The 27896-nt window shown below is 41.9% G+C and overlaps 1 protein-coding gene across 3 annotated transcripts in view; it reads left to right on the top strand.

Moving 5' to 3' along the window:
- The window catches only part of LOC141765512 (polypeptide N-acetylgalactosaminyltransferase 18-like), a 215266-nt gene that overhangs the window by 104741 nt on the left and 82629 nt on the right, over positions 1-27896 (top strand). For 2 of the 3 annotated variants that reach the window (XM_074631544.1, XM_074631543.1), the window contains exons 4-5: positions 5435-5621; positions 20800-20997. In XM_074631544.1, the coding sequence (XP_074487645.1) occupies positions 5435-5621; positions 20800-20997 (385 nt within the window). The remainder of the gene's footprint in view (positions 1-5434; positions 5622-20799; positions 20998-27896) is intronic. The other variant, XM_074631545.1, reaches the window with a different exon arrangement.

The following is a 27896-nucleotide window of genomic DNA, read 5'->3' as shown; positions in this document are numbered from 1 at the left end:
TGAATAAAACTCTACAATCTGATGAAATGTCAACATGACGTTGTACACTGGTATTCAAATACAATTAGATTTTTTCAGCTAGTGAGTAGGCATCAATCTATTTCCCACTGAGGATCTTCTAACCATCTTCCTTGGTCAGACGAAGCCCAGCAGCTCTCCCATGGTGTTATTTAATGGATAGAAGGTAAACAGGTCTCATATTTTTTGAGTTTGAGTAAAAATATATTTCACAGTGTGGAACAGACTTCTGAAAATTAATTGGATAACCAGAGGTGCGCTTGATTTAATGACTTGATTTTTTTTTGTATGTTTGGAAGCAATCTCACTTGTACATGTAACACAATAAGGTGCTCTTCAAATACTCCCAGCTCTAGTTTTAAATGAGCCAATCTTTCTTCCGGGTCAGCGGCAAACTGTGGCTCATTAAAGGAAAACCGAGAGACTGGAGAATCCAGACTGATGGTAATAATGAATAGAGAAAAGGAAGGCAGCAGCCGTAGCCCGCGGGCAGGATTACAGCATAGAGAAATCACAACGAGGAAATGAAGATGTTCGCTGTTCCACTGTGGGCAGTCTGTGTGAGTGTGTCTGAATGAGTTTCTGTGTGTGTGTGTCTGTCTACCTGAATGTGTTCAAGGCATATAAGAAATCACTCAAGGAGAAGCAACACAAGAAAAAAAAACACAATGCCAAATCTTAACATATTCAAAGAACGTGAAGAGTGTGTACCATATCTGTGGGTTTATTATCTGAAAGTATACCATTTTTTTTTTTTTTTTTAATATGAACCCTATAGACCTCTCACATCAACTGTTTCCATAGCAACATAATGAATCTGTGTTAAAGGTCCCATATCATGCTCATTTAAGGTTCATACTTGTATTTTGTGTTTCTAATAGAACATTTCATTACATGCTTTGATGTTCATAAAAACCTTTATTTTCCTCGTACTGTCTCCCTGAATATACCTGTATTTACCCTGTGCCTGAAACGCTCCGTTTTAGTGCATTTCAATGGAATTGCAACGGAATTGCGATGCTAGGCAACAGCTTGGGTCCATGTTTACTTCCTGTCAGCTGATGTTATTTACATACACCGCAACAGGAAATAAACTGGGACACATTTAGAATGTTTACGTTTAAATCCGTGTAATGGTCTAAATATTGTATATTTGTGACATCACAAATGGACAGAAATCCTAACGGCTTGTTTCAAACGCACAATTTCTGAATACGGGCTGTGTGTATTTCTCCGTATATTGAGCGTTTTGATAGTTTAACAGTATTTATATAGCACTTAAACCTGCTTTATAATATAAATTACATGAAAATCTCACTTTTTACAATATGGGACCTTTAAGTTATATTTATACACATACAGATTGAACGTTTCACAGCTTTTTGTTCCATCACATCATCCTTGGAAGTGCTTTTTTTTTATTTGTGTTGGTCAGTCAGTAAATTAGTTGTTCCATGTCTTTGGCCTAGATTTAAAAATCTCAAAAACTGTTAGTGACTTTGGTAATTCCGTAACTTTTCCTCTAGCGTCATAATCAGGTCAACATTTAAAGTTGTCCTACGAAACTAATGACATTACCACCAGCCTCAGCTACTGTATACTTTATGTCCAGTGCTAATTAGCAAATTTTAGCATGCCACTAATCTACGACTGTAGGGTTTTCTTAAATTGAGATGATGATGAAGACAAAGAACATTAAACCCACTTCAGTCCAACCAAAGATTTCATTGTTACGGCTAGGAACGTACAGTATATGAAATACAGTCTCTTTAGTTCAAGGCACATGGCACACTTTTTATAGACACACTTATTTCTATCAATTATGATTGCATTTTAATGACTAGCTTCATCCGTGGAACCACTCTTTAACTTAACTACGCTATGTGGCCAAATCTATGTGGACACCTAAGCATTAGACGTTTATGTGATTGTTAAACTCCTCGTTCTAAAACCATGGGCATTGGGTATTAATCTGCTGCTATAACAGCCTCCACTTTTCGGTTCTCAGGCTTATCACCCAATTTTAAAAACCTGGCTGCCAGGATTTGCTCCAATTCAGTGTAACGTAAATGCAATACATGAAACCAAAATATGTAATGAACTGTGGAAACTCCAGGTCTTTGCGGCACGAAGCAATAAACCGTAGTTTGTGCCTTACATGGCTTGTGCACCGTCAGTTGTAATCGCTACTAACGGGGAATAAGGGTATTGTTGTCATGCGTGTACTGTTTGAACTCGCTGTAGATGTCCTCAACTCTTGTCCTCCCCTTTATGGCAAAAGTGTGAGGAAATCTTCCTTTGTGGATGAGTCCTCAAAAGCCATCCGAGCAAACACCATTAACTGCGCAGTGTCTGTCAGGTCCACAAATTCATCAAACTGCAAATGAGAAGCATTTGCACAGTGATGAATCCCTGGGCACTTGTTAAGACACGTCCTCTGATAACGACTCTTTTCTTCGAGCTACAGTTGCCGGGCCAAGTGCCACACTCGGGATCGCAGTTTTAATATTGACTTTGCTTTTGCAGTCTTTGAAAAAAAGTGTCAGCAGTGACAGACATTGCCTCCATGATAAATCGGTAAATGTTTTTTTATAGCCCCATACAGGACTCCACTATCATCATCTAGCCAATCAGACAGGAGAGCAGCAAAGCATCACGTCCTATCATGCCCAGATTGGCTGGATCGAAAAAAATATATATTTATATGTTTTACCTTATCGGAATTCATGTCATTTACAAATGAATGACATGAAATGACGCTCCCCCCCTCTCCCACCCCACCCCTCTTTGGCCTGAGCCTCAAAGTCCCATGTAGTAGAGCAGAGGAACACAGGAAGAGAAGAAGAGAATTTCTGTTGACTTCTCCTTGCTTGTTATCTTCTGAGGAAGGGTGCAGCATTTAGTTGGCAGTAAACAGCACTCCTCCCATGTGATAAACTATATTGATATTTCGATTCTTTCCTTTAAACTTCTTTTGCAGGATTAATACTTGTTAAATTACATAACCTATTTAATTCTTCCATATTTGAAAGTTGGGTTCTGTCAACTGCAGAACGGTATCAAACACCGATATAAACCACTGAATAAAACCTGATTAATTACACAACAAAGATGAACCTCGTTATCATAACATGTAGGTACACAAACACTTCCAACAGACATGCCCATATATGTGTACTTATTACACAGTAAATTGAAATTGAAAATTAATTGAAAATGACTGAAACACATAAACTGAACTAAACTAACTCAATCACAGATTTGGATTTTATCACTAACAGGAATGTCTAGTCTGAGAGAGAAAAGGTCCCCAGTAGAAAAAGGGGAGGGGGAAGAACAACAGTCCTCTCTACTCAATTAGTTTTTAAAACCAACATATCAAACCAGACTTCCCATTCTTAAAACATTATTATATATCAGCATAAAATATCAATTAAAGTACATTTTAGTTTGCATTGAAAGTCATTTTTCTGTCGTCCTTATTCACATTTTAAACATGTCGGTTGTGAGTGTGTGTGTGTGAGTGTGTGTGTGTGTGTGTGTGTGTGTGTGTGTGTGTGTGTGTGCGTGTGTGTGTGTGTGTGTGTGTGTGTGTGTCTGTGTGTCTGTGTGTGTCTGTGTGTGTGAGTGATGTCGAGAGCCACACACAGGAATGCAGGGTAGGTCGTATTTAAGGTAGATGGGGTCATAAAGTCTCTAGGAGACTTGGTCCTTCACCAGGGTCTATGACTTCATAAATCGCTGTGTGTCTGATTTGATGCTCAGATGTCTTAGTCTCTCCTCTGTGAGTTGTTTATCCAGGGCATGTAGTAAATCCAGAGTCTAACCACTTAGCAACCCGAGGTTAGTAAAACGTTTCTGGGAGAAGTTTCAAGAATTAATTAAGATATAACTTCATTATCAATTTCATGTTTCAATATTCTTCATTTATCAGTCCACACGCTATGGCTCTTTATGTGTAAAATTGGTGAAATGCCCCTTGAAGATATCCCTAAATTAGAAGTAATAACCAAGCCCAAACCATGACAAAACAGCGCCGGAGCAAAAGTACACCAAAAATGGTTGTCCACATACCATGTGGTGGTAAGTTTTACCCAGACTATTCACTGTAAATGTTTGTGAGATCTTGCAAAGCTACACTTTCTTGGTAAACCAATTGAGAGGCACACCTCATCCACGCTGGGAACGTCAGGAGTGTGTGGCGGCTGAGTCGCGTGGCGGCTGCGTCGCACGTGCGTCGCGTGGCAGCTGCGTCGGCGTGGCGGCTGCTTAATTCACGCATTAGGTGTTCACACCAGCTGCATTCCAGCTACATGTCGCTGCTGCTGTCAGCTCTTTCTTTCTAGAGATAGAGTTTGCCTTTCATAATGGCCATTTCATTTCATTATAAATGAATTATATTTATTTTAGACAGAGAAAGGTTAAGAAACATGTGGTAATTTGTAAATAATAGTAATAATCAACAATTAAAACCTATGTACTATATTCATTCATGGAGCTCTCCAAGTCACTGCATGTTCTACAACACTGTCCGTCACATATTTCAAAATAAAAGCCTTGTGTTAACAAATGAAGGAATTCTGTCCACAGAAAAAACACTTGAGGTTTTTTAATTTGAAATGAAAGCAGGAAGTGTTGATTTAAAAATAAGTCTTTCATGTCCGTAACATATTCTACAGATAGACAGGGAAACTGTAGTAATGTAGCTAGTATGATGTCAATATACAGTCAATAGATCACTTTCACTGTCTGTTGTCGCCATGAAACGCGCGACATGCGTCAAAAATAGGCAAGACCTCTATTCTCTAGAAGAGACGCAGCTGAGACGCCTCACACGGGCAGTGTGGCTGCTCTAACCTGTTAACACGGACGCCGAAATAAAAAACAACAGGTAACGCAGCCGCCACGCACTCCTGACATTCCTGGTGTGGATGAGGCTTCACCCTAGTGTTTCTATCATTTAGATTTATTCCAATTCACCATGTTTTTCTATTCAATCTGGGTGTATTTGGTTTAACTGTTGTGTATCCCAGGCTCTGCTAAGGGGTTTGTGAAACGTGTACGTATATTATTGTGGCAACATACGGATAATACCTTGAGTGTCAACACCAAAATGGAATGTGCAAGTAAAGTGTTATGAGCCATAGGCAGGATGGGAAAAGCATGAAAAGCAACAGGATTCTCCTTCAAATTCAGTAACTTTGAATGTACTGCATGTTTTTGTTCAAACTTTGGCTGAAAGTATTAACACACACAAGCATTTGTGGCACACACACGCACTCAGATTGCTTTTCCTAGGTCCCGTGGAGCTGAGGGACTTTCTGTGGAGCTTTGTCGATAAGATCAAAGCTGCAACAGGCTTCAGTGAGTTAGCTTTAACATCCAAGTGTGTTTGTGTGTGTCGCTCTCTTTCCAGCGGAGCTGAAAGAGCACCTGCAGAGATTTGTGGAGGAGACCAACATTCAGCACGGCCCGGGATTCATCAAGGTGGTCCGCCACGACAAGCAGGAAGGACTGATCCGATCCAGAGTCAGCGGATGGAGGGCCGCCTCTGCTCCCGTCGTCGCTCTGTTCGATGCACATGTGGAGTTCAACATTGGATGGTGAGCAGCTGGCGTCAGTCTATACCAGGGGTCAGCAACCTTTACTATCAAAAGAGGCATTTTAGGCAAAAAATAAAAAGTTAAATCTGTCTGGAGCCGCAAAACATTTGAGCATTGTGATGAAGGTAACACAGTTCATAGTCTAAGTATATAGAATATAAGTCTAATGTAATCGTAATATTACGAGAATAAAGTCATAACTTTACGAAATAAAAAGTCGTAACCTTACGAGATTAAAGTCATAACTTAACAAGAAAAAAAAGTCGTAATATTACAAGAATAAAGTCATAACTTTACGAGAAAAAAAAGTCGTAATATTACGAGAATAAAGTCATAACTACGAGAAAAAAAATCTTAATATTACGAGAACAAAGTCATAACTTTACGGGAAAAAAAGTTGCAACCTTACGAGAATAAATTCATACATTTTCAAGAAAAAAAGTTGTAATATTATGAGAATAAAGTCAGAACTTTACGAGAAAAATAGTCGTAATATTACGAGAATAAAGTCAGAACATACCGGAAATAAGGTCGCAACCTTACGAGAATAAAGTCATAACTTAACAAGAAAAAAAAATCGTAACTTTACGAGAAAAAAAGTCGTAATATTACGAGAATAAAGTCATAACTAATTCTCAATTTTGCGCCGGCTAAATGTTGTGTTTGTTATTTGCGGTCGGTCTCTGACAACAGTAACCAGCTGCTGATTCAGAGAAGAAGAAGCCACTGGCTGGATGCAACTCTGGCATGACGACGGGTGCCATTTGGGTGAGCACATGTGGTGTGTAAAAGCGAAAGAAAAAGTGTGCCGTGTGGGAGAATTACACTGTCTCGGAGACAGATCAGTGACAAGAACGCTGTTATGTTCAACGAAAAATGAAGCAGTAAAACAATGGCACACAAGATTTATTAAAAACAATCACTGTGGTCTGGATGGGAAGGAACCTTGTGTGTGCGTAATGTGTCACTAGAAGCCTGTCAGTCCATCGAGGGGTGATGCAGCACCCTGTACGTTACCGTGGGAACATCCTCCATGCCGTCTCTATCCGCTCTTCGGCAGTGCTCTGCTGCCACTAGTCCACTATTTGATAGATCGCGGATAGCAACGTTCTTTCAGACGGATAAAAAAATGTAAATGCTAAAATGGGTCGCCAAATATACTTTGACGGCCATTAATATAGCAAGTAAAGTTTATTATTACCATTTTTCATGTGAAAGAAGGTTATATTAAAGGTTGTTTCATAAATTTGTATGATCGAATTTGTGCTCATTCGAAGACAGTGTAATGAAATGACTTTAAAACAGATCAGTTACTTTTTATAATGAAGAGCTCTTTGTTTCCCTGGCACAAAAGGGGAATAAATAAGAGCAAAAACTAAATAAACAAAAACATTTGTCAAATTCTTATTTTAAACATCAGTATCAGCCCAGAACTTTGCAATCGGAGCATACCAAAAACAGCGATAAATTGATCCTACTAACAAGTATTGTTTGTGTTTCCGAACCTGATATATCTTATTCCTCTGTGCCATTGAGCTTCATTGTTATCCAGAAAGTATGAATGAGTCCCACTGTTGATAACATGCTCCTTTATTACAATTGAGCACACACTGCAGTTTATTTTGACTCAATGACACATACACTGTCCTGCTGCTGTAAATACTCACTAGCTGTTGAAAATCATCCCCAATTCACTATTTAGTTCTGTCTGAGTAATATTTGATAAAAAAAACTACAGTGGCCAGTCTTTTTTTTGAAATTACTGAGTCTCCTTTTTTTTATTTTAGAAATGAAAGACATATTTTTGATCTGTTTTCAAAGATTTATGTCTTCAGTAGGAATGAATAGGCTTGAGGCTGAGTGTCACTGATGGGGTAGTAGGGGCGGGCAATACCACCCGATTCGACTGGTATGGGGCCATTAAATATCTTCTTTTTCTGATTTCCTGTAGAGGGGTCATCTATGACATGTGGCCTCTCTTTTACCCACATCTCTGCAAATCTCCAGGCAGAGAAGGAGGCAACCCTTAGTCCACTTACTGAGATGAACAGCAAAATGTACAGTGTACCTTTTGAAAAAGGTCCGGAAAAGAGACGTCATCTGTAGCTGCTGTAATCCTATAAAAACGTCTACCAATCACTGCCTCGCGGTCCGCTTGGAAAGAACCAATCAGATGCCTCCCTGCCTCCCTGCTCGTACTCTACCCTTGGCGTGCACCAGCCTGACCTCAAAGCGCGTCGCCGCCACACGTTTCCTGGAGAATGTAAGAGAAAGCTCAGCCCTGCAGTAGCACTGCTGCAGTTACTTGTCATGAGGTAGCGTTGTTGAGTTGAGGTCCTCTCTCCGCTCTGTGTCTGTGAAGTAGTTACGATGCGGCACCGGTGCTCGTGCATGTGTGTGTGTGGGGGGGGCATTGCCTTTGAAGGAGCCCCGAGGGGAGGGGGGGAGGTTTAGACGGAGCTCCTGAGGCGATGCTACTTTCAAATTATGCTGGCTGTCCAACATCGTCGACCTTACCTTTAATGCAGAAGCGTTGATGTTTGGAACAACCTGAACAGATGGCTCAATGGCAGAGAAACTCATGTTGCTGCTGGAATGATTTGAGATAGTTCTATGGACATGTTGTTATGTTTTGTGATTATGAAGATGTGACTCTGGGTCTCTATCGGAATTCAAAGAGACAGTTTGGATTTTCTCTTTCAAGTTTAAATTTATCTCTTCCAATCACTCCAGATGTGATTAAACCAGCAGGCATCTCAACTAGGAGGGCACTGGATGTTTTGCATGGCTGCAAGTATATTTTACATGAATTCCTCCTTGTCTTGTGCAGCTAGCCTGTAACCAGCTACTAGATAGAGCCTGCTGTAAACACTGGGACAAAGAAAAACAGAAGAAAATGAATGAAGATGACAAAAAAAGAATGAGATGCTGAATGTTAGCAATAATTCAGCAGTCACTTAGTTTGAAAGGTTGCTGATTAAATCAGAAAAGAGTCATCATTTCGCTGTGTGGGCATTTTGTTTTTCCTCGAGACACATCAGTTTATCAGGCAAAGCAGCAGGGAAGAATTTGAACACTGAATGGCACAAAACAATGTATTTCTAAGCTAGTTTGTGTCATTCAACTTTCCCCCTCTGATTGAGTATTATTAAGCACTGTTGTGGCTGTAACCCATTTTCTTGAAAGTTCGTCATTCAACCAGATGCAAACTTTCAGCTCTGCAGAGCCACAAAAGCAGCTGTGACATACTTATTAGTATTTTGGGTCACAGAGTAAGTCAATTTTGTGAGAGGCTGGCAGTGAAGTGAGTTAATTTCCAGACTTCCTGGTGTATGAAAGAGAAGTAGAGGCGGTTGAGATATTTGTTAATAGACCCCAGAGGGGTTCATCGTCAACTATGTAAAGATATAGAGGAGTAATGTCTACCTGAGTCTATGATATCACAGCATTAAAGGTCCCATGTTGTAAAAACCAAGATTTTCATGTCTTTTATATTATAAAGCAGGTTTCAGTGCTATATAAATACTGTGAAAGTATCAAAGCGCTCAATATACGGAGAAATACACACAGCCTGTATTCAGAAATTGCGCGTTTGAAACAAACCGTTAGGATTTTTGTCCATTTGTGATGTCACAAATATACAATATTTAGACCATTACACGGTTTTAAACGTAAACATTCTCAATGTGTCCAAGTTTATTCCTGGTTGCAGCGTATGTTAATGACATCAGCCGACAGGAAGTAAACATGGACCCAAACTGTTGCCAGGCAACGCAATTCCGTTGCACATCCGTTGAAATGCACTAAAACGGAGTGTTTCAGACAGAGGGCAATACAGGTATATTCAAGCAGACAGTATGAGGTAAATAAAGTTGTTTTTTTAACATTACAGTATAAACCTGTATGAACCTGAAAATTAGCATGATATGGGACCTTTAATATATCATCATCAACTATTGTCTATGTAAAGATATAGAGGAGTAATGTCTACCTGAGCAGAGAATGAAGTTCCTTTCTCTTTTAGTGCATGTGAGCGCTCCACTGGTGCTCCACTGGTGCCCCACTGGCTAACTCACAGTCGCCGCTCTGCACTGCTCTCATACGGCGGTTACAGTCGATAACGCCGTCCCAACCGGGTTCCCCCGTTAGGTTAACCCGTTAGGTTAACACTGTTAACTCTGTCAGCACTGTTGCTGCTGGCTCAGCCATCTCCATGTTGAGAGCATGGATGTATTAAGAGAACTGGATACAGCGTTGGAGGCGTGGCCCCGGTCATTCCTATGAGAGTTGCTCATTGGCGCATGAAGCCTAAATGGCTCGACTTCCGTCTGGAAAAGTACCCAGATCTTGGCGGAGTAGCGTCCGAGATGATTGGCGGAGTAGCGTCCGCTCGGTCACATGACTTGGTCACGAGGTCCTAACATCACGCCGTCATCACGGCTTGCGCTCCAGCCTTGGTCTGGATCTCACTCACATGAAGGGAGGAAGGGAAATAACTCTGGATTTGGCTATTAGTGCGTTTTACAACTTTAAAAACTTAATTTTTTAAATAAGGGCTATTAGAGTATTCATACTGAGGAGTTGGTTCACCTAAAAAAAAAATATTCGCTGAGTTAAAGACCTCTCTTTCCAAATGTAAGTCTATGGGAAAAAGTATTTTTTGGGCCCAAATCATCACGTGACGGACACGGAAGTTGCAGTACCACCGTTTGGCCACTACGAAAGTCGGGATCAACAACCGGCGCACTTCCTGGGGGCTTGGTTGAGAGTTGTGTGGAACTTTTCTGACACTAATCAAGCGCTGTTTACTTTCAAACACAAATTCAAAGTCACACTCTTTGAGCCACGGACACTTCACCACCTCAAGGTCCCCACTAGAAAAAAAAACTCTGATACTACTGCACTGCTGTGTGCCCATTAATCATTTTGACAGCCTGAAAAATGTCACACACTCGCACACTTGAATGAGAGCACACACAAGTGCAATACCAATTCACAGGCAGGTAACACATTTTGTGTGTGGTGTTTTGCTTTCTTGCTCTTCTACCCACACACACACATACACACACACACACAGAGACTTCATTATAATGTCTGGGTTGGATCCAAAATAACATGTGTTGCTGCTGTGTTCCAGATTAGACAAGAGACACTTACAAGGTTCTTAACCCCTGTACCCTGTACTCCTCCACCCACTCCAACCCTATCTCTCTCTCTCTCTCTCTCTCTCTCTCTCTCTCTCTCTCTCTCTCTCTCTCTCTCTCTCTCTACACACACACACTCACAGAACCCACACAAACCTCCCACATATTGCCACAGAGGGGGGTATTGGTCTATGATTAATGAAATCATTCTTGGCAAAGATACAAAAGAGCTCAGCAGTAGATAAAAACTATTTTTGTCTACTTTCCCCCCTCCCTTTTAACACACACACACATTTTCAAAAGTTGTATTGGTGTTTAAATGTTTCCTGATCTGGTGCTACATTGGCACGATACATTGATGTTGTCTTAGTGCCACTTTTATCAGCACCCTTTGTAACACATCTGATTTCACACGTAGTAATCAAGGTTTTTATTTCTTAGATCAAATCAACTAGGCTTAAAGCTTCAGCAGGCAACAATTTTTTGGCATTGTTGGGCAAAAATCCCATAATAACCTTTCAGCATATTGTAATTCAAGTGTTCTGAGAGATAACTAGACTTCTGCTCCTCCTCATGGCTCTGTTTTCAGGCTTTAGAACATCTAGCCCGTGACGGGAGACTTTGACCAATCACAGGTCATTTCATTGAGAGAGCATTCCTATTGGCTGTGCTCCGTTCATGTGAGGGTGATTGGTATTCCCCAAGAGATCCCAACATGGATGCCGGGTCACAATCTTTCTCATTTTACAGCTAGACCGTGCACTACAAGATGATTCTGAAAACGTTTGAGGCGAGAAGTAGGCATTAACGTAACAGAATATTGATTCATGTTTGATCAGCGCTGCCTAGTTTGACCGTTTGGTCGGAGTTCGTAAGTGATTGGCAGACGGCTCTCATAGACACCAGATGGACAGCAGACCTCAGATTAGCTCTGACTGCTTGTTTTCCTCCGGTCTGTGAAATCTCTCAGATGCCGTTAGGAGGACACAGAGGAACATTTTCATTTTTTTTCAAGTTACTTGTTTCATGTACTACTGTCAGGATACAGCGACCGTTTTATAAAAATAACTTTTTTTAATCATATTTGCTCCAATCTCGCCTACTTCAGCTTTAAGTGCAACACACATTGGCAGCGCCATGTAGCATTATATTATTTGATGCACACAGACACAGTAGCCACGGAGTGAATCGGATAAAATTGCTTTCTTGAGAGTTGACAAGCATCAATGCCGGGACAGTTGATGTACATTAAAGTGGAAATTAAATGTTCAACCAAGTTAAGCTGGTTTACTAAATGGATTTCCACTCTAATCAACAATTATATAACAAACATGACAAATGTCAGCATTTAAAAGAAAAAAGTAGCTTTGTTTCATCTTTTGTGACAAGAGCGCCGCCATGTTGCAGTACTCTAGCCTGTGACTTCACCAGGTTGGTTGGCTCGGCTGAGTTACACAGATAGAATGGTAGAGACCGTGAAAGACGGAGACTGAGGAGACACAGGACAGAAGAAAACAAAAGAGGGGACACTATTGTATTGTTCTTGGGTGTAAAGATGAGTTTTACATTGTTAAAACCAAGGACAAAACAGTCCATTTCATAATCTACCGCTGAAAGGGAGAACAATAACATTACTGTAGCGTAGGCCGACAATGTCTCTCGTGTTTGTTTTCGTGATGAGTTTTGATATGCTAATGTTGGGCCGGTAGCTAGCTAACTAGCAGAAGCTACTGGCAAGTTAAAGATAGGGTCGACGATGTTGGAAAGCTAGCATAATTTGAAAGTAGCATCGCCTCAGGAGCTCCGTCTAAATCCACCCCCTGAGGCATCTGATTGGTTCTTTCCAAGCAGACCACGAGGCAGTGATTGGTAGACGTTTTTACAGGATTACAGCAGCTACAGATGACGGCTCTTTTCCGGTACTTTTTCAGAGCCCATAAGTAATGGATCGCAGTCGGGGTGTAAAGACCATTTCAACCAATATAACAAATAGTGTAGACTGGAGAAAATCGTCAACCCTGCCTTTAAGTAAACAGACGCCATAACGTGGGCTTCAGAATAAAGTAGTGCTTTGGGCATTTATTTTCTTAGCGACCCTGTCTTTGAGACAGCAGAAGAGGACAGACAGGTGATCAGAGAGGATATAGGACGGGAGATGGGGTGACAGAGACAGGTGATCAGAGAGGGGAGAGGACGGGAGATGGGGAGACAGAGACAGGTGATCAGAGAGGGGAGAGGACGGGAGATGAAGAGACAGTCAGCAGCAGCTTGACTCGGTGTCTATCGGAGGGCTCTATCAGCGCCTCTAGCCAGCGCTGCAGTAACGTTACTGATCTCCGTTTTAGCGTCAGTTTATGGAATGGACTGTTTCGTCTTTGGTTTTATCATCGTAAAACTCATCTTTACATTCAGGAGCAGTTTTCTTCTGTCCTGTGTCTTCTCGGTCTCAATCTTTCACGGTCTCTACCGTATAGTCTTTTAACCTTTTCTTTTATTTGTTGGTTCAGTGGCTTAACCATTAAGGACAAAAACAGCCTGTATAGCATTATTACGGTTTGCTCCAAGACTACTGGAGTCAAAAACAAAGAGACTTGTGTTCCCTCTGGGAGAATCAGGTGGTAAAGAAGGCAAAGAATATTATCAGCCAACCTCTTCATGTTCTGTCTCATGAGTTCTCATTCAGGCCGCCGTTATCAGGCACCTCTGAGGAGAACTAACCGTTACTCCAAATCTTTTATTCCTTCCGCTATCAGGTTATTGAATTCAGACGGGAGTCATTTCACGTGAGATGTTTAATGACAGTTCCCTTACATGACAAATCATGTAACAATGTCTATTTATTATCTATTCGGTTCTCTTTTTTATCTATTTTATTGCTATTTATTATATTTGAATAACTTATCTGCTGTCCTTTACCGACCTCTGTTTGTCAGTTTTACTGATCTGGAATTGACATAACATTTTGGATGTTGCCTCTGTGTTTGTGATAGGGTAAGCTGTGAATGAATTGCCATCAATAAAGTTGTCTGAATCTGAATCTGTGTAACTTGTAACCGAGTCAACCAACCAAGTGACGTCACAGGCTATAGAGTACTGCAACATGGCGGCGCTCACTTCCTGTCATCTCACTATTGTCAAATCACTAATAATGACATAAAATGCCCCCAAAATACAAAACGTAAACATTGTTTCATTTTAAGGGGTCATTTAAACTAACTTTGTATCTTCATACTATACATAAATAAAAATAAGTTGATTTTTGCGAAGTTGCACCAGGTTATTATTATGGCATGGAATTGTCATCAATCGACCAGGTTTTGAATGTGATTATTAACAGGGGAATCATTTCATCACATTTAAAATGTCAGACACAGTAAGTCAGACTACTGATAGTTCCAAATACCTACTCACTTCTCTAAATGGTGGTGTTGGGGTTGGTGGCCAGTGGCCTTTATTTGATAATGACAGTAGAAAGAGCGGTATAACAACATGGATCCCCGGCTGGAATCAAACTAGGGATGTTGTGGCTATATTAAACCAGGAGGCCGTTGTTCGAGACCGGGGTTTTGTTTTGTAAATTACATTTGTGACTTGTTTTCCATATTTACTGTATGTTACATTGTTTTTTTTTATAAATTTCATTTAATCTCTTCAAACAACTCTTCTCACAATGACATAAAAGCAAAAATTGTTAAATAAAACAAAGACAGAAGAAGCTTTACCTGGCTGTGTGTTTGCATTTTATTATTTGACACGATTCTAGGTGGTCTTCATCACACAGGACTTTATTGTATATATTGAGTGTAGCCCTGATCTAGGACTCATATTAGATATCACAGTACTGCATCAGCTCCTGGAACTTCAGTCGCTGAGAGGCTCATAAAATTCATTACAGGAAGAATGTTGACAATCTGATCCCCCTGAATAGTAGACAATCTTCTTAGTGACCAACAAGGTGGGGAAATTTATTTCGCAGGTCAGAAATAAATTTCTTCCTCATGTACCGACTGGAGTCAGCTTCATTGTGCTCAGTGCTGCCACTGGTGGCCAGAAACTGTATTACAGCAATGTTACTGAATAAAGGCCATATGTATTGTAGTTTACGTACATATTTTAAGGCCAACCATAACGGTTTTCCTAAACCTAACTAAGTGGTATTGTTGCCTACTCTAAGTGAGTTGTTATGTTGCCCCCAAGCTGGCACTGCACCTTTATTCACATGTATAATATTCATGCCTCGGCGAGGCAAAACGTGACGCTGACACGCTGTCCTCTGGTGGACAGGCAAGACGCCTTTACTCATGTGAGATCTCCCACCATGTGTTTCAGAGCACCCAACATATTTTAGTATTCAGCTTTGAGAAAAATCATTTCTTGTAGGTTGCCATGAGGTCTCACTGTGGTAACACTGTAACCTTTACCCTGACTGGCAGAGGATTTCTTTGATGTGAAGGTCTCACTAATTGGGTGGCTACCCGATTTAAATCTTTCCTCCAATAACTAGATTTTTCTCTTCTGGGTGGGCTCACTGTATGTATTCATATGTTTCAGTGTTTATGTGTGTGTGTGTGTGTGTGTGTGTGTGTGTGTGTAGAACTGTAAAACCAAAGCCAGAGAATTCAAAGTAGCATGAATACAAAGTAATGAAACGGACCGCTTCGCTATTTACTGGCTCATTGCCAATTCTTCTGCCTTTTCCCTTACCAACCGTGAGACATTGCCGTTTTTGGCTGGCTCTGCAGCGCAGTACGCCTAACGCCCCGGACAGACCACCCGCATGAACAGCGTGTGGCGGACTATTGCGTGATTTTTGTATCGGGTGTTCAGACCAGCTGCATTTCTGCAGCTGCTGCTGCTGTCAGCCCTTTCTTTCTACATCGAGTTTGCCTTTCATAATGGCCATTTCATTTCATTATAAATGTCATTTATATTTATTTTAAAGAGAGAAAGGTTAAGAAACGTGTGGAAATTTGAAAATAATCCACAATTTATTATTTCAGAATAAAAGCCTCTTGTTAACAAATGAAGGAATTTTGTCCACAGAAAAAAACGCTTGAAGGCTTTTATTTTTAAATGAAAGTAGGAAGTGTTGATTTAAAAAATAAATCTTTAGTTTTTTTTTCATGTCTGTGACACATTCTACAGATACAGACATTAAAACTGTAGTAATGTTGCTGGTATGATGTCAATACACAGTCAAAAGATCACCTTCACTGTCTTTTGTTGCCGTGAACCGCGCGCAGCTCGCGGTAAAAATAGGCGAGACCTCGAATCTCTGGAAGAGACACAGCTGACACGCAGTCGACCACTTTTTTTGTAAGTACTTGTACTTGGTCCAAAAAAAAAGTGGTATCCGTGCATCCCTAATCGGCCCATAAAAGGTAGTTACCTTCCAGTTTTGATTTACACCATCTGCGTTCCAATCTCCTGCAAGCCTGCCTAAGAGCATGTGTTCCACCATTAAACCACAGTGTTGACCTCTTTTTGCTGTCTAGTTTTAATAGCAAGGTGCAACTGATTCCCAAAGAATAGAAAGTGCTGTGTTCAAGTCACTAGTACATTGTCGACAGGTCCTGTCGCTGCAGTGAAAGAAGCCAGAACCATAGGTAATCACTCACCATGAACAGTTATCGATGAAAAATAATGATATGATAAATCTTAGGGCACACTTGGCCTGTCCTCAGAGCACCCCGAGGCTGCAGCACCCGCTTTGGAAGCCACAGCTGTAGAAAGCAGATAAGCTAATTTAGGGTTAGGGGTAGATGCTTAAATTTTTGTTAACTTTTGTTAACTAAACTTTTGTTAGATAAATAAAACCTAAAAAAATTTATTAAAATAAAATGTTTGCTTATTTAGTGCTTAGTTTTTATAGAGAATTATGTCAGATTTAAAGGTCCCATATTGTGCTCATTTCAGGTTCATACTTGTATTTTATGTTTCTACTAGAACATGTTTACATGCTGTCATGTTAAAAAAACCTTTATGTTTCTCATATAGTCTGCCTGAATATACCTGTATTTACTCTCTGCCTGAAACGCTCCGTTTTAGAGCATTTCAACGGAATTGTGTTGCTAGGCAATAGCTTGGGTCCATGTTTACTTCCTGTCAGCTGATGTCATTCACATCCACTGCAACAGGAAATAAACTGGGACACATTTAGAATGTTTACGTTTAAAAATGTGAAATGGTCTAAATATTGTAGATTTGTGACATCACAAATGGACAAAAGTCCTGTCAGCTTGTTTCAAAAGCACAGTTTCTGAATACGGGCTGTGTGTATTTCTTGGTGGATTGAGCGTTTTGATAGTTGAACAGTATTTATATATCACTTGAAACTGCTTTATAATATAAAAGACATGAAAATCTCACTTTTTACAATATGGAGCCTTTGAATCCAAGTTTTCAGGGGCAGAGAGCACATTTGAGAAAGATATATCATTTATATAAACAGAAGGTATTCTCTTAAGTATTTCAGCTGTACTGTAAATCAGTGGATGAATCCACATGGTTTAAGTTGCAGATTTAGTTACTCTGAAGCATGTTTTGCATGTTCAAACAGCATATAGCTGTTATCTGTGGCTGAGCGTTGAGCCACCTGCTCAATCTCGTTGACATGAAGTGCTCCTCTCCACTGGCACACCCGACTTTAGCTCTACCTCTGACAGCACCCTTGTGATTACTGCCCAGGCTGCCAACAAGCCTCTGTGAATCTTAAGAGCCTGACATGCAAGGCCATCATCACATCCAAAGGCCTGCAGCTTTGTATTCAACGTCCACTGAATCCGATATTACCTAATCAAGGACTGTTTTTAGTTTGTAGTCCAGGTTCAAGTTGTCTGCAGAGTTCCAGAGGGGAATCTATGTTGGCCCGCTTAACTCCTCGTGCTGCAGCCAACCTCTCGCTCGTCAGCAGTGAATTCCTGTAGCCTACTTCCACTTGATTTAAATTCAAGACCCTGGGAATGGCTTTCAAGGCTGAGCAGGGTGCTCCGATCTCTCCAGGACTTTCCAGGTCAGTGCCTCACAGCTCTCATTAATTCTGCTATGCCTTCCCACACCCTGGATGTATTAAAAGAACTGGATTCAGCGTTGGAGGCGGGCTCCCGGTCATTCCTATGAAAGTTGCTCATTGGCGCATGAAGCCTAAATGGCTCGACTTCCGTATGGAAAAGTAGGCGGATCTTGGGCACATGGAACATGCGCAGTAGCGTCCGCTCGGTCACATGACTCGGTCATGGGGTCACGGGGTCACAGTAGTCACGCTGCGTCATGCCACCGTCACGGCTTGCTCACATGAGCGTAGCGTACACGACTTTACCGCGCGTTCAGGAGCTTGCTTGCTCGAAGCTAGCTGGTAGCTAACAGTCTGGTAGACTGGTACTACTGCTGTAGTAGCCTAGCCTGCTAACCGCAGCGGCTAGTGTTTGTTTAGGAGACAGCGGCGGTACAATGGTAATTTATTAATCAATCGTCAGGTTGTTTGGGAACGGAGATGTTAATTAACGTACGTTATATTAACGGAATGCATGAATACATTCACGGCACCGGCTTTACAGCATACAGCCAATATATCCATTATTACAGCCGCATACAGCTAGCAGGAAGCTGAAACCGGATATGTCACATGAGCGCGCAGGGCAGCGCGGTCTCGTGGGTCAGATGCCGTTCATTATGTCGAGGAAAATAACTCTGGATTTGGCTATTAGTTCATTTTACAACTTTAAAAACTTAATTTTTTAAAATAAGGACTATTAGAGTGTTCGTACTGGGAAGTTGATTCACCTCAAAAGAAATTATCCGCTGAGTTACAGACGTCTCTTTCCCAATGTAAGTCTATGGGAAAAAGTATTTTTGGGCCCAATGCATCACGTGACTGACACAAAAGCTGCAGTACTGCCGTTTGGCCACTACGAAAGTCGGGATTGACGGCCCGCGCACTTCCCGGGGGCTCCAGCACTTCTTCAGTCCTTGATTCCTCTCCATCTCGACTCCTCACCGAATTGACCTTCCTACTTTTCTACCAGATCATCTTGCTCTTGTTGTATTAAATACTGGGGTTGACTTGTTCTTTATGCATGTAATTCTGATGAAGGAATTTACTTTTACTCTGCTGTTGTGCTTACCCGAAGTCAGACTAAAAAATGTTGTAAAAGTTTTTGTTTTTTCTCTCTCGCTTTCTTGAGTTTAAATTGCTTTAATCAAATTTATCAAACAAGCAGATAGATACACAAATACCACCATATCTCTGGCTTATAAAGTTGTCATGGCAAACTGTTAGCAGACGGCTGCCAATGCACACATCCTGTGGACACAGAGCAACAATAATATTCAGGACAAATATAAGAGATATGTAATCTTATTTTAGTTTCCACCAATAGCCAGGTCTATTCAACGTTCTTCAATAGCTAGTTGTTATCTTTGTCCGTCTGTGTTTTGGTGCTTTTTGGGTAGTTGTTCAGAGCAAGCAAAACAAAACTATTAGGCTAAAGCTCAGAAGGGCTGCAGAGTTGGGGATTAATCTTGGTGACTTTGGTACTACTAAGCAGCCCCTTTCACATTACTCATAGTCATTTGACTCAGTGTTAACATAAAAGATGTTGGCTGTGTTATTATATTTTTGAAAGTTCTTAATATTTTATAAGAATTCAGGCTTCTGGAAATTAACCCTTGAGGTGAGAGGAGCATTGACGCTTGAGTCACACAGATGTCCCTACGAGATCATTGGCTGCTCATGCCGCCATGTTATCGTGCATCCTTTGACAGATCGTAGATGTCTAGCATTAAAGGTCCCATATCGTTCTTATTTTCAGGTTCATACTTGTATTTTGTGTTTCTACTAGAACATGTTTACATGCTGTAATGTTAAAAAAAACAATTTTATTTTCCTCATACTGTCTGCCTGAATATACCTCTTTTTACCCTCTGTCTGAAACGCTCCGTTTTAGTGCATTTCAACGGAACAGCTTGGGTCCATGTTTACTTCCTGTCAGCTGATGTTAGTTTCATACACTGCAACAGGAAATAGACTGGGACACATTTAGAATGTTAAGTTTAAAACCGTGTGATGATCTATATATTAAATATTTGTGACATCACAAATGGACAGAGATCCTAACGGCTTGTCTCAAATGAACAATTTCTGAATACGGGCTGTGTGTTTCTCCTTATATTGAGTGTTTTGATAGTTTAACAGTATTTATAAAGCACTGCTATCTATAAACCTGCTTTATAATATAAAAGACATGAAAATCTCACTTTTTACAATATGGGACCTTTAAAGCTGAAGTGCGAGACTTTTACATATAAATGAACGTCTGTTACATTCAAGTCCTCGCCAAACAAGTTCACACAATGACGATTAATCCTATCGCTGCCAGGGAAAGCTCTCTGTATTTCGCAGTATACTGAGTTGTGGTGCATCACAGGAGGTGGGCAGTGGGCGACATTTCAGGCGATCTGTAGGTCGCCCACTCGATCAGAAGTTACAAAAAGTACCTGTATTTTCTGTGCTATTTTTCCATTGGCTGAACAAAAAACTATTTTTTCTCCTTAACTTTTGATTGGGGTAGGCAAGACGCACGTTTGGGTGGGCTAAACCCATCCCTGCAAACCACGTCCAGGTGGTCCTGATGAAGCAGATTAGCAGAGATTTGACTGTTAAACACTTAAAAAATAATGTTTTTTAACTTTGACTTTTGCTAATATAGTCATAAATATTAGGTTATAGAGCATTTGAAACCAAGTTTTCAGGGGCTTCAACAATGTTCAGGCGGGTTTTTTTTTGGAAATATGTCCTGATATCACAAATTGTATATAATGTTTTATCATATTTTCTGTCAAACTACCAGACTTGCCTTCAGATGTGCAAACAGTTTGACTCTCATTTCAGTTGTATCAGTTTTATTTTCACATTTTTGTTTAGATGTCATGATGGTCACTTATCATAGTGTATTTTAGAGTGTTGGCTTGGAGCTCTGCAGCCAACGATGTACCGCTGACTCACGGATTAATTTTGTTGCTCTGTCCTCTCACAGGGCAGAACCTATACTGCAGCGAATAAAGGAGGACCGGACCCGAGTGGTGTCTCCCTCTTTTGACAACATCAAGTATGACACCTTTGAGATTGAGGAGTACCCGTTGTCTGCTCAGGGCTTTGACTGGGAGCTGTGGTGTCGATACCTCAACCCACCAAAGTCCTGGTGGACACAACACAACCACACAGCCCCGATCAGGTAAATACAGGAAGAGCTGAAATACTTTGTTTTGAGTTTAAAAAGAAGAAGATGAATTAAAAAAGTCATGATAAGGAAATAAACCTTTTAGAAAGTTGTGTGTCATTGAGTAAATTGTCTTTTTAAATATGAAAGAAGTGAGACACCAGCAAAATATATTAATATATACAGTATAGTATTAATAATTTGACATGAAGCATATTGATGGCTTGATAAGATCACTTACTAAACTTGTTATTTTTATATTTTAATTTCCTGGACACTAATCCCCAGGGATTATTATGTATGTAAATTCTGGTAAGTGTAGTGTCAATATTCTAACCCCTATAAACGCACATGACGTTGTATCGATCGATCATTGCTGAAGGTTACCTGGGTGGTGTCCAGGAGGTAACCCACAATTTGTGAAACTCTTGCAAGATGGTTACGGTCAGGCGTTGACCTTGAATAGAGAAAGATAGGGTCGACAATGTTGGAAAGCTAGCATAATTTGAAAGTAGCATCGCCTCAGGAGCTCCGTCTAAACCCACCCCTCCCCTCGGGGCTCCTTCCAAGGCAACGACCCCCTACCCCCCCGACACACATGCACGAGCACCGCCGCATCGTAACTACGAGCAGGGAGGCAGGGAGGCATCTGATTGGTTCTTTCCAAGCGGACCGCGAGGCACTGATTGGTAGATGTTTTTACAGGATTACAGCAGCTACAGATGACGGCTCTTTTCCGGTCCTTTTCAGAGCTCATCAGTAATGGATCGCTGTCGGGGTGTAAAGACCATTTCAACCAATATAACAAATAGTGTATACTGGAGAACATCATCAACCCTGCCTTTAAGGTTAGGCATTGACCTTGAATAGTTAAGGTAAGGATAGGTCGTTGGGCAGCGGGTCTTGCAAGAGTTTTTGTAAGTTTTCGCACTTTGTAGGTTAGTAACGGTTGTTATTATTTTAAAACAAACCCCGGTGTTTTTTCTAACCTTACCCAAGTAGTCTTGTTGCCTACATCTAACCGATCGTTTCACAACATTAATTACGTGTCATTGTGTGTTTCTGCAAGCGTGATACAAGACTGATGAAATCATTTATGAAACATTTATTTTGGTTCAGAAACATCAACATTCAGCGTATCCAACAGTTTACAGAAACGCTCAATGCCAATATCTTTTTTTTTGGCGACAGGTACGTTTTGTCACCACTATTACTGTACAGCACATTTGACGAGACCTACAGTGTGTACGGTCATTGCACATACTCAGAACTGGATATAATGATCTAGTTCTTCAACACAGTTGGCCAGGAAAACACTGCCAATTTGACAGATAAAGATTGCTTGGACACACTGCAGAGGCTACAAGTGAAAAACGGCCCGGCAACCAGAGTAAAACTGCCTACGTACTTCTAAAAAAACGTTGTAAACAGACAACTTGGTAGTAATATTCTAGCTTATGAGTACTCTGGTCTCTTGGAAAATGCTGAAGCTGCCATGTGTATTCTGTGAGAGGACAAGGAGCCCCGGCAAAGGGGCGCCGTTCTGTGTGCACACTCACTCCGCAGAGTTCCATTTCATGACTTTGTGTTCATGTAATAAATATACAAATGTCAATTAAATTGTTATCTGCATGAGAAATGATGCACAACAACAAAAATGTGGTTATAACAATCATCTGCCTGTAGTGATCAATTAGACCCGGACAGACGTGATCACTATGAGAGGTTTCCACTGTATTTATCATTAGTGATTCTCATGTTTTCACTGTTGATGCCTCCTGGTTAGGGTCAACTCCTGACGGTTTGGTGTTTGACCCGACTGAGAGCCCACCGTTTAGACTCCTGGAAATCAATTGCCCCAACACAAAAGGCTATGTGAATTATAGCTACTTGAAAATGCAGAGTGGCACATTGAAATTAAAGTTAGAGTCACAGCTACTACTGGCAGGGATAGAGTGCTGTAACTTTTTTGTCTTTGCACAAAAAAGGATATTCTCATTCAATGCATCTAACTCACTGGTTCCCAACCTGGGGTTCCTGACCCCCACTAGGGGTAGCCAAAGCTTCATGGGGGGTCACGAGGCCTTCTCGATTTTAAGGGGGGTAAGACAACTTAAATAAATAAATAAAATACAGTTTATCTCATAATTTCATTCATTTCGGTGAAGAAAAGTAAATTAAACTATTGTTTTTAAAGTTTTGATTGCTATTTAAAATATTAACTTAAAACAAATCTCACAGGTTAAGAAATGTAGTGTACCACCCAACAGACACATTACAAAAATGCCTCACGAGGTGTTAATTGCATGTCGAGTAGGCGTTAATTGCATATCACACAGCCTTAATTGCACCTAAGGCGTAAATTGCGAAATGTGTGCCCTATTGAGGTGTTAATTGTGCCTCAGGGGGGCGAAAAATTGCACCTCTGCAAGTCATCAATTGTGCCTCAATTAGCTTACGGTAGCGCCACAGTGAGGTGACATACATCGGGGTTGTGCTATCCAGCCAATAAGTAAATTGCTGATAATTGTTCATTAGGAAGCAAACTGCAGTGTTTTTCTACATTTCAAATTGGTAATTGTAAGTGACTTGAAACCAACTCTGCTACACAGGTTTAGTACAGTGTGCTACTTACATGTAAACCTAGAACTGATGGTAAGCAAAAATTCTTAGAGAAAAGCATGGTTTTCATGGGTTTCAATACAAAACACCAAAATTTCCTTTAGGAATAAAAGTTAGCTGATGTTCACTGTTAAACAACATCAGCGATTGTATCCACAAAAATGTTACTGTTTTGTAAGAAAAGGTCTCAAGACAGGCAATAACTGATTTGTTATATATATAATTATATTCCACCGTTAGTTTTACTTTCATGCAAGGAATCATTTTTGTCACACAAAGAAAGGTGTCAACTTTTCAGATATCAGATTTCAGATATGATAAGGCAGACATCTCTTTTGTAACAAAACCTGTTCATGTTTTAAAGGGGACATATCGTGCTAATTTTAAGGTTCATACTTATATTTTGGGTTTCTACTAGAACATGTTTACATGCTTTAATGTTATAACAACACATAATTTGTATCATACTGTCTGTCTGAATATACCATTATTTACCCTCTGCCTGAAACGCTCCGTTTTAGCGTATTTCAACGGAATTGCAACGGAATCGCGTTGCTAGGCAACAGTTTGGGTCCATGTTTACTTCGTGGCAGCTGATGTTATTAACATACACTGCGACAGGAAATAAACTGGGACACATTTAGAATGTTTACATTTAAAACCATGTAATTGTCTAAATATTGTATATTTGTGACATCACAAATGGACAGAAATCCTAACGGCTTGTTTCAAACCCAAAATTTCTGAATGCGGGCTGTGTGCATTTCTTCGTATATTGAGCGTTTTGATAGTTTAACAGTATTTATATAGCACTTAAACCTGCTTTATAATATAAAAGACATGAAAATCTGACTTTTTACAATATGGGACCTTTACAACATTACTAAGCTGTACATTGTAGCTTCTTGGCTAAGTGAAGGTCAATACCACTGTTTCACGGTCAAAATCCTACTACAAAATCAGCTAATAATAAATCCTTCTTTATTCGTACCCGACGTGTGTTATGGAGCAAACAATGTGTGTTTATTTCATGAATCTGAAGCTGCATGTGAAACTTCATATAGCTCTTTATCTCATGTACTCAATATACTGCACTATAAAATAAATGATATGTGACGTTGAGATTGAGCAGTATAAACTATATAACTCTGATATGTGAATTGAAGCACAGGTGGTTATACCTGCTGGGCATTTCTGCCTGTCACACCTCCGACGGTGCCATTGGGCCGGCTGCAGGGTCGTCAGCCGGGAGCCACCCTTCACTGATGTTTCGCTCCATTATTCCCGGAACATCTCAAGGTGGTGGAGCAGCGACAGGGACGTCTCCCTGCCGCCCCCTGCAGCCAGCCTTAGGACCCTCCTTTTCCCCACGCCTTGTCCTTTCTACGAAGCCAGAGCCAGAAGCTCCCTTGCTCAGCCTCCTCCGCAAGTTCTTTGAGCGCCTTTCTAAGCTTGGAGCCTGTGATCCCCAGGGACCTCAGGAGCCGCTGGGTGGATGTTCCAGCATAGCCTCTGCACCCGACTTCTACTGGATGGGTGACCGCCCTCCATCCTGCTTGAGTGCACTCAGCTGCCAGCTCTGAGTACTTTTCCTTCTTTCTCTCGAAAGCAGCCTCTATCCCCTCTTCCCATGGGACAGTCAGCTCCGCCATTATAACCGTCCTTGTAGGGGTGGACCAGAGCACAATATCTGTCCGAAGGGATGTTAGTGTTATTTCATGCGGGAACTTTAACTGCTGGTCAAGGTCAGCTCTCATATTCCACTCGCCTCCAAGACACAGGAGAGACCGCCCCCTTGCACTGCTGCTCTGGCCTTTGCCCCCTTGCTGAACAAACTGGATCAGCCGCTGAGATGTTGCTGGGCTGGCCTTGTTTACCTCCAGCCTGCGTGTCTCCAGGATTTCGGCTAGCTTACGCAGCACCCGGTCGTGGCGCCATCTGTACCGGCCCTGCGCTAGCGCTGCCTTGCATCCAGAGAGGATGTGCCGCAAGGTGGGGTCTTTGGAGTTGCAGAGTTGGCAGGTCTCCTCTGTGCCATACCAGAGGTGAAGATTCCGGGGACTGGGAAGGGTGTCATATGTGGCCCTGATCAGGAAACTCAGCCTTGCTTGGGGCATCTTCCACATGTCTGCCCACGTGATAGTTCGGTTTATCACCGCCTCCCAGGTTGTCCATCTGCCTTGCTGCAGCTGCCCGACAATCTCCTGATATTTTAGGCGATTGATGGCCTGGTCGACTGCCTGATTTACATCCCACTTGCGTCCTGTTCGAATTTGGACCTTGGTGTTTTGGACAGACGGGTCAGGTGAGTCTCTCAGCTCGAAGACAAGTCTCACCTTCTCCTGTTTGTAGCCTAGGTTGATGGATTTCAGTGGGAGCTTCAGGGTGGTTCTCCCAAACAGTGCAGTGTTGGTAAGACATCGAGGAAGGCCCAGCCATTTGCGGATGTAATTGTTGGCTTTTCCATCCAACTTCAAAACGGTTGTTGAGGTGATGTCACACAACTTTAGGGGCCACATCAGACGTTGGTATAGGGTGAACTGGTAACACCAGACCTTGAATTTCCCTGGCAGGGGACTTTGGTCGATCTTGCTCAGGCCATTCGTGAGCTGAGCTAATACAGAGGCAGCCATGTGCTTATCGGACAGGTCGGCTGTGTAAAGCCTTCCAAGGCTTCGCACAGGTTGTTCCGCCAACAGTGGGATCTTCTCGCCATCGACTGAGAAGGTGATGTTATCGTTCCGGGCTCCTTTCCGGATTGAGAGGCTGCGGGACTTAGCAGGTTTTATCTTCATCCGGGCCCATGATAAGAGCTCCTCAAGCCTTTTCAGGAGTCTGGCAGTGCACGCTGCTGTCTGGAGGAGGGTGGTAACGTCATCCATGTAGCTCCGTAAAGCCGGGAGTCGCAGACCTGTTTGGGATCTGACTCCTCGGACCATCTGTCTGCCCCCAATCAGGATGATCTCAAACGCTGCCGTGAAAAGGATGGGAGAGATGGAACAACCCATTGCTATCCCTTTCTCCAGCTGGTGCCAACCCGTTGAGATCTCCTGGGTTGTGTAGCAGACGCGGAAGTTGTTGAAATAGCTTGTTACTAGGCTCTGGATGCAAGATGGGATGTGGAAGAAGTTGAGAGCGAAATTGATGAGCTGGTGGGGAACGGAACCATAAGCATTTGCAAGATCCAGCCAAACCACGTGGAGGTCTGATTTACTCCGCTTCGCTGTCTGGATCTGTTCCCAGATCATAGCAGAGTGCTCCACGCAGCCAGGAAACCCTGGGATGCCTGCCTTCTGACAGCTGGTATCGATGTAGTTGTTTGCCAGAAAGTAGCTGGTCATGCGCTTTGCCATCACCGAGAAGAAGATCTTCCCTTCCACATTCAGCAGCGCAATACCTCTAAATTGGCTGATGTCGTGGGAGTCTTTTTCTTTCGGGATGAAGGTGGTGATCGCTCTGCTCCATGCTGGAGGGATGGATTGGTTCTTCCAGGCAAGTCCCATCAGTCTCCACAAGAGCTTCAAGATCATAGGACAGCTCTTATATACCCTGTAGGGTACTCCGTTTAGTCCTGGTGCTGATGCAGCTCTCGCTCGTTCTACCACTTGCTGGACTTCGGACTATCTGGGGGGAGTGGTGTCAAACTGGGAGGAGGGCTCGGGTGGGAGGGGTACGTGACCTGGGGATCCGAGGGGGTTTTCCTTTTGGCTATCACTGAGTTGGTCTTTGATGTATTCCTCCAGTTCCTGCTCGGTAGTCTGCAGTTTCCCTGTTTTCTTCTCCTCCAGCAAGCCTCGGGCATACTTGAAAGGGTCACGGAAGAAGCTCGCCCTTGCTTTCTCCTTTCGGCTTCTACGTTTCCTGATCCTCTCAGCTCGCCTCAGGTGGTTGAGTCTGGTTCTAATCTGGTTCCACAGGTTCTGCAAGCCCTCTTTCTCCTCGTTCTCGGCTCTTCTCCATGCTTTCCGCAATAGCCGCCGCTCCTTTACCAGCTGGAGGATTTCTCTCTCCCGTCTCCCAGTCTGCCTGGGGACGATCCTCCTCTGTGGCATCTCTCCAAATCTACCCGTGCCTTCTTCGTAGATGATATGGGCAAAGATGTTCAGTTTGGATGTTGTGCTGCCTCTTAATGTGTTCTGGAGGGTGATGTGTATGCTCTCATCGAAGCTTCTCCATGCCTCCTTATCGCTGGCTTTTGGCCACTTGACCTTGGGTTTCCGGGCTGGTTTCTCAGAAGTCTCTATTGTGGGTTCTCTCCTTCGTGTCTCGCTCTGATGCTCCGGCTCGGGGCC

The sequence above is a fragment of the Sebastes fasciatus genome, chromosome 4, assembly GCF_043250625.1.
Source record: "Sebastes fasciatus isolate fSebFas1 chromosome 4, fSebFas1.pri, whole genome shotgun sequence".
Lineage (NCBI taxonomy): Eukaryota > Metazoa > Chordata > Actinopteri > Perciformes > Sebastidae > Sebastes > Sebastes fasciatus.
Note: the sequence above shows the minus strand (reverse complement) of the source record. Positions and strands in the feature narration are given on the sequence as shown.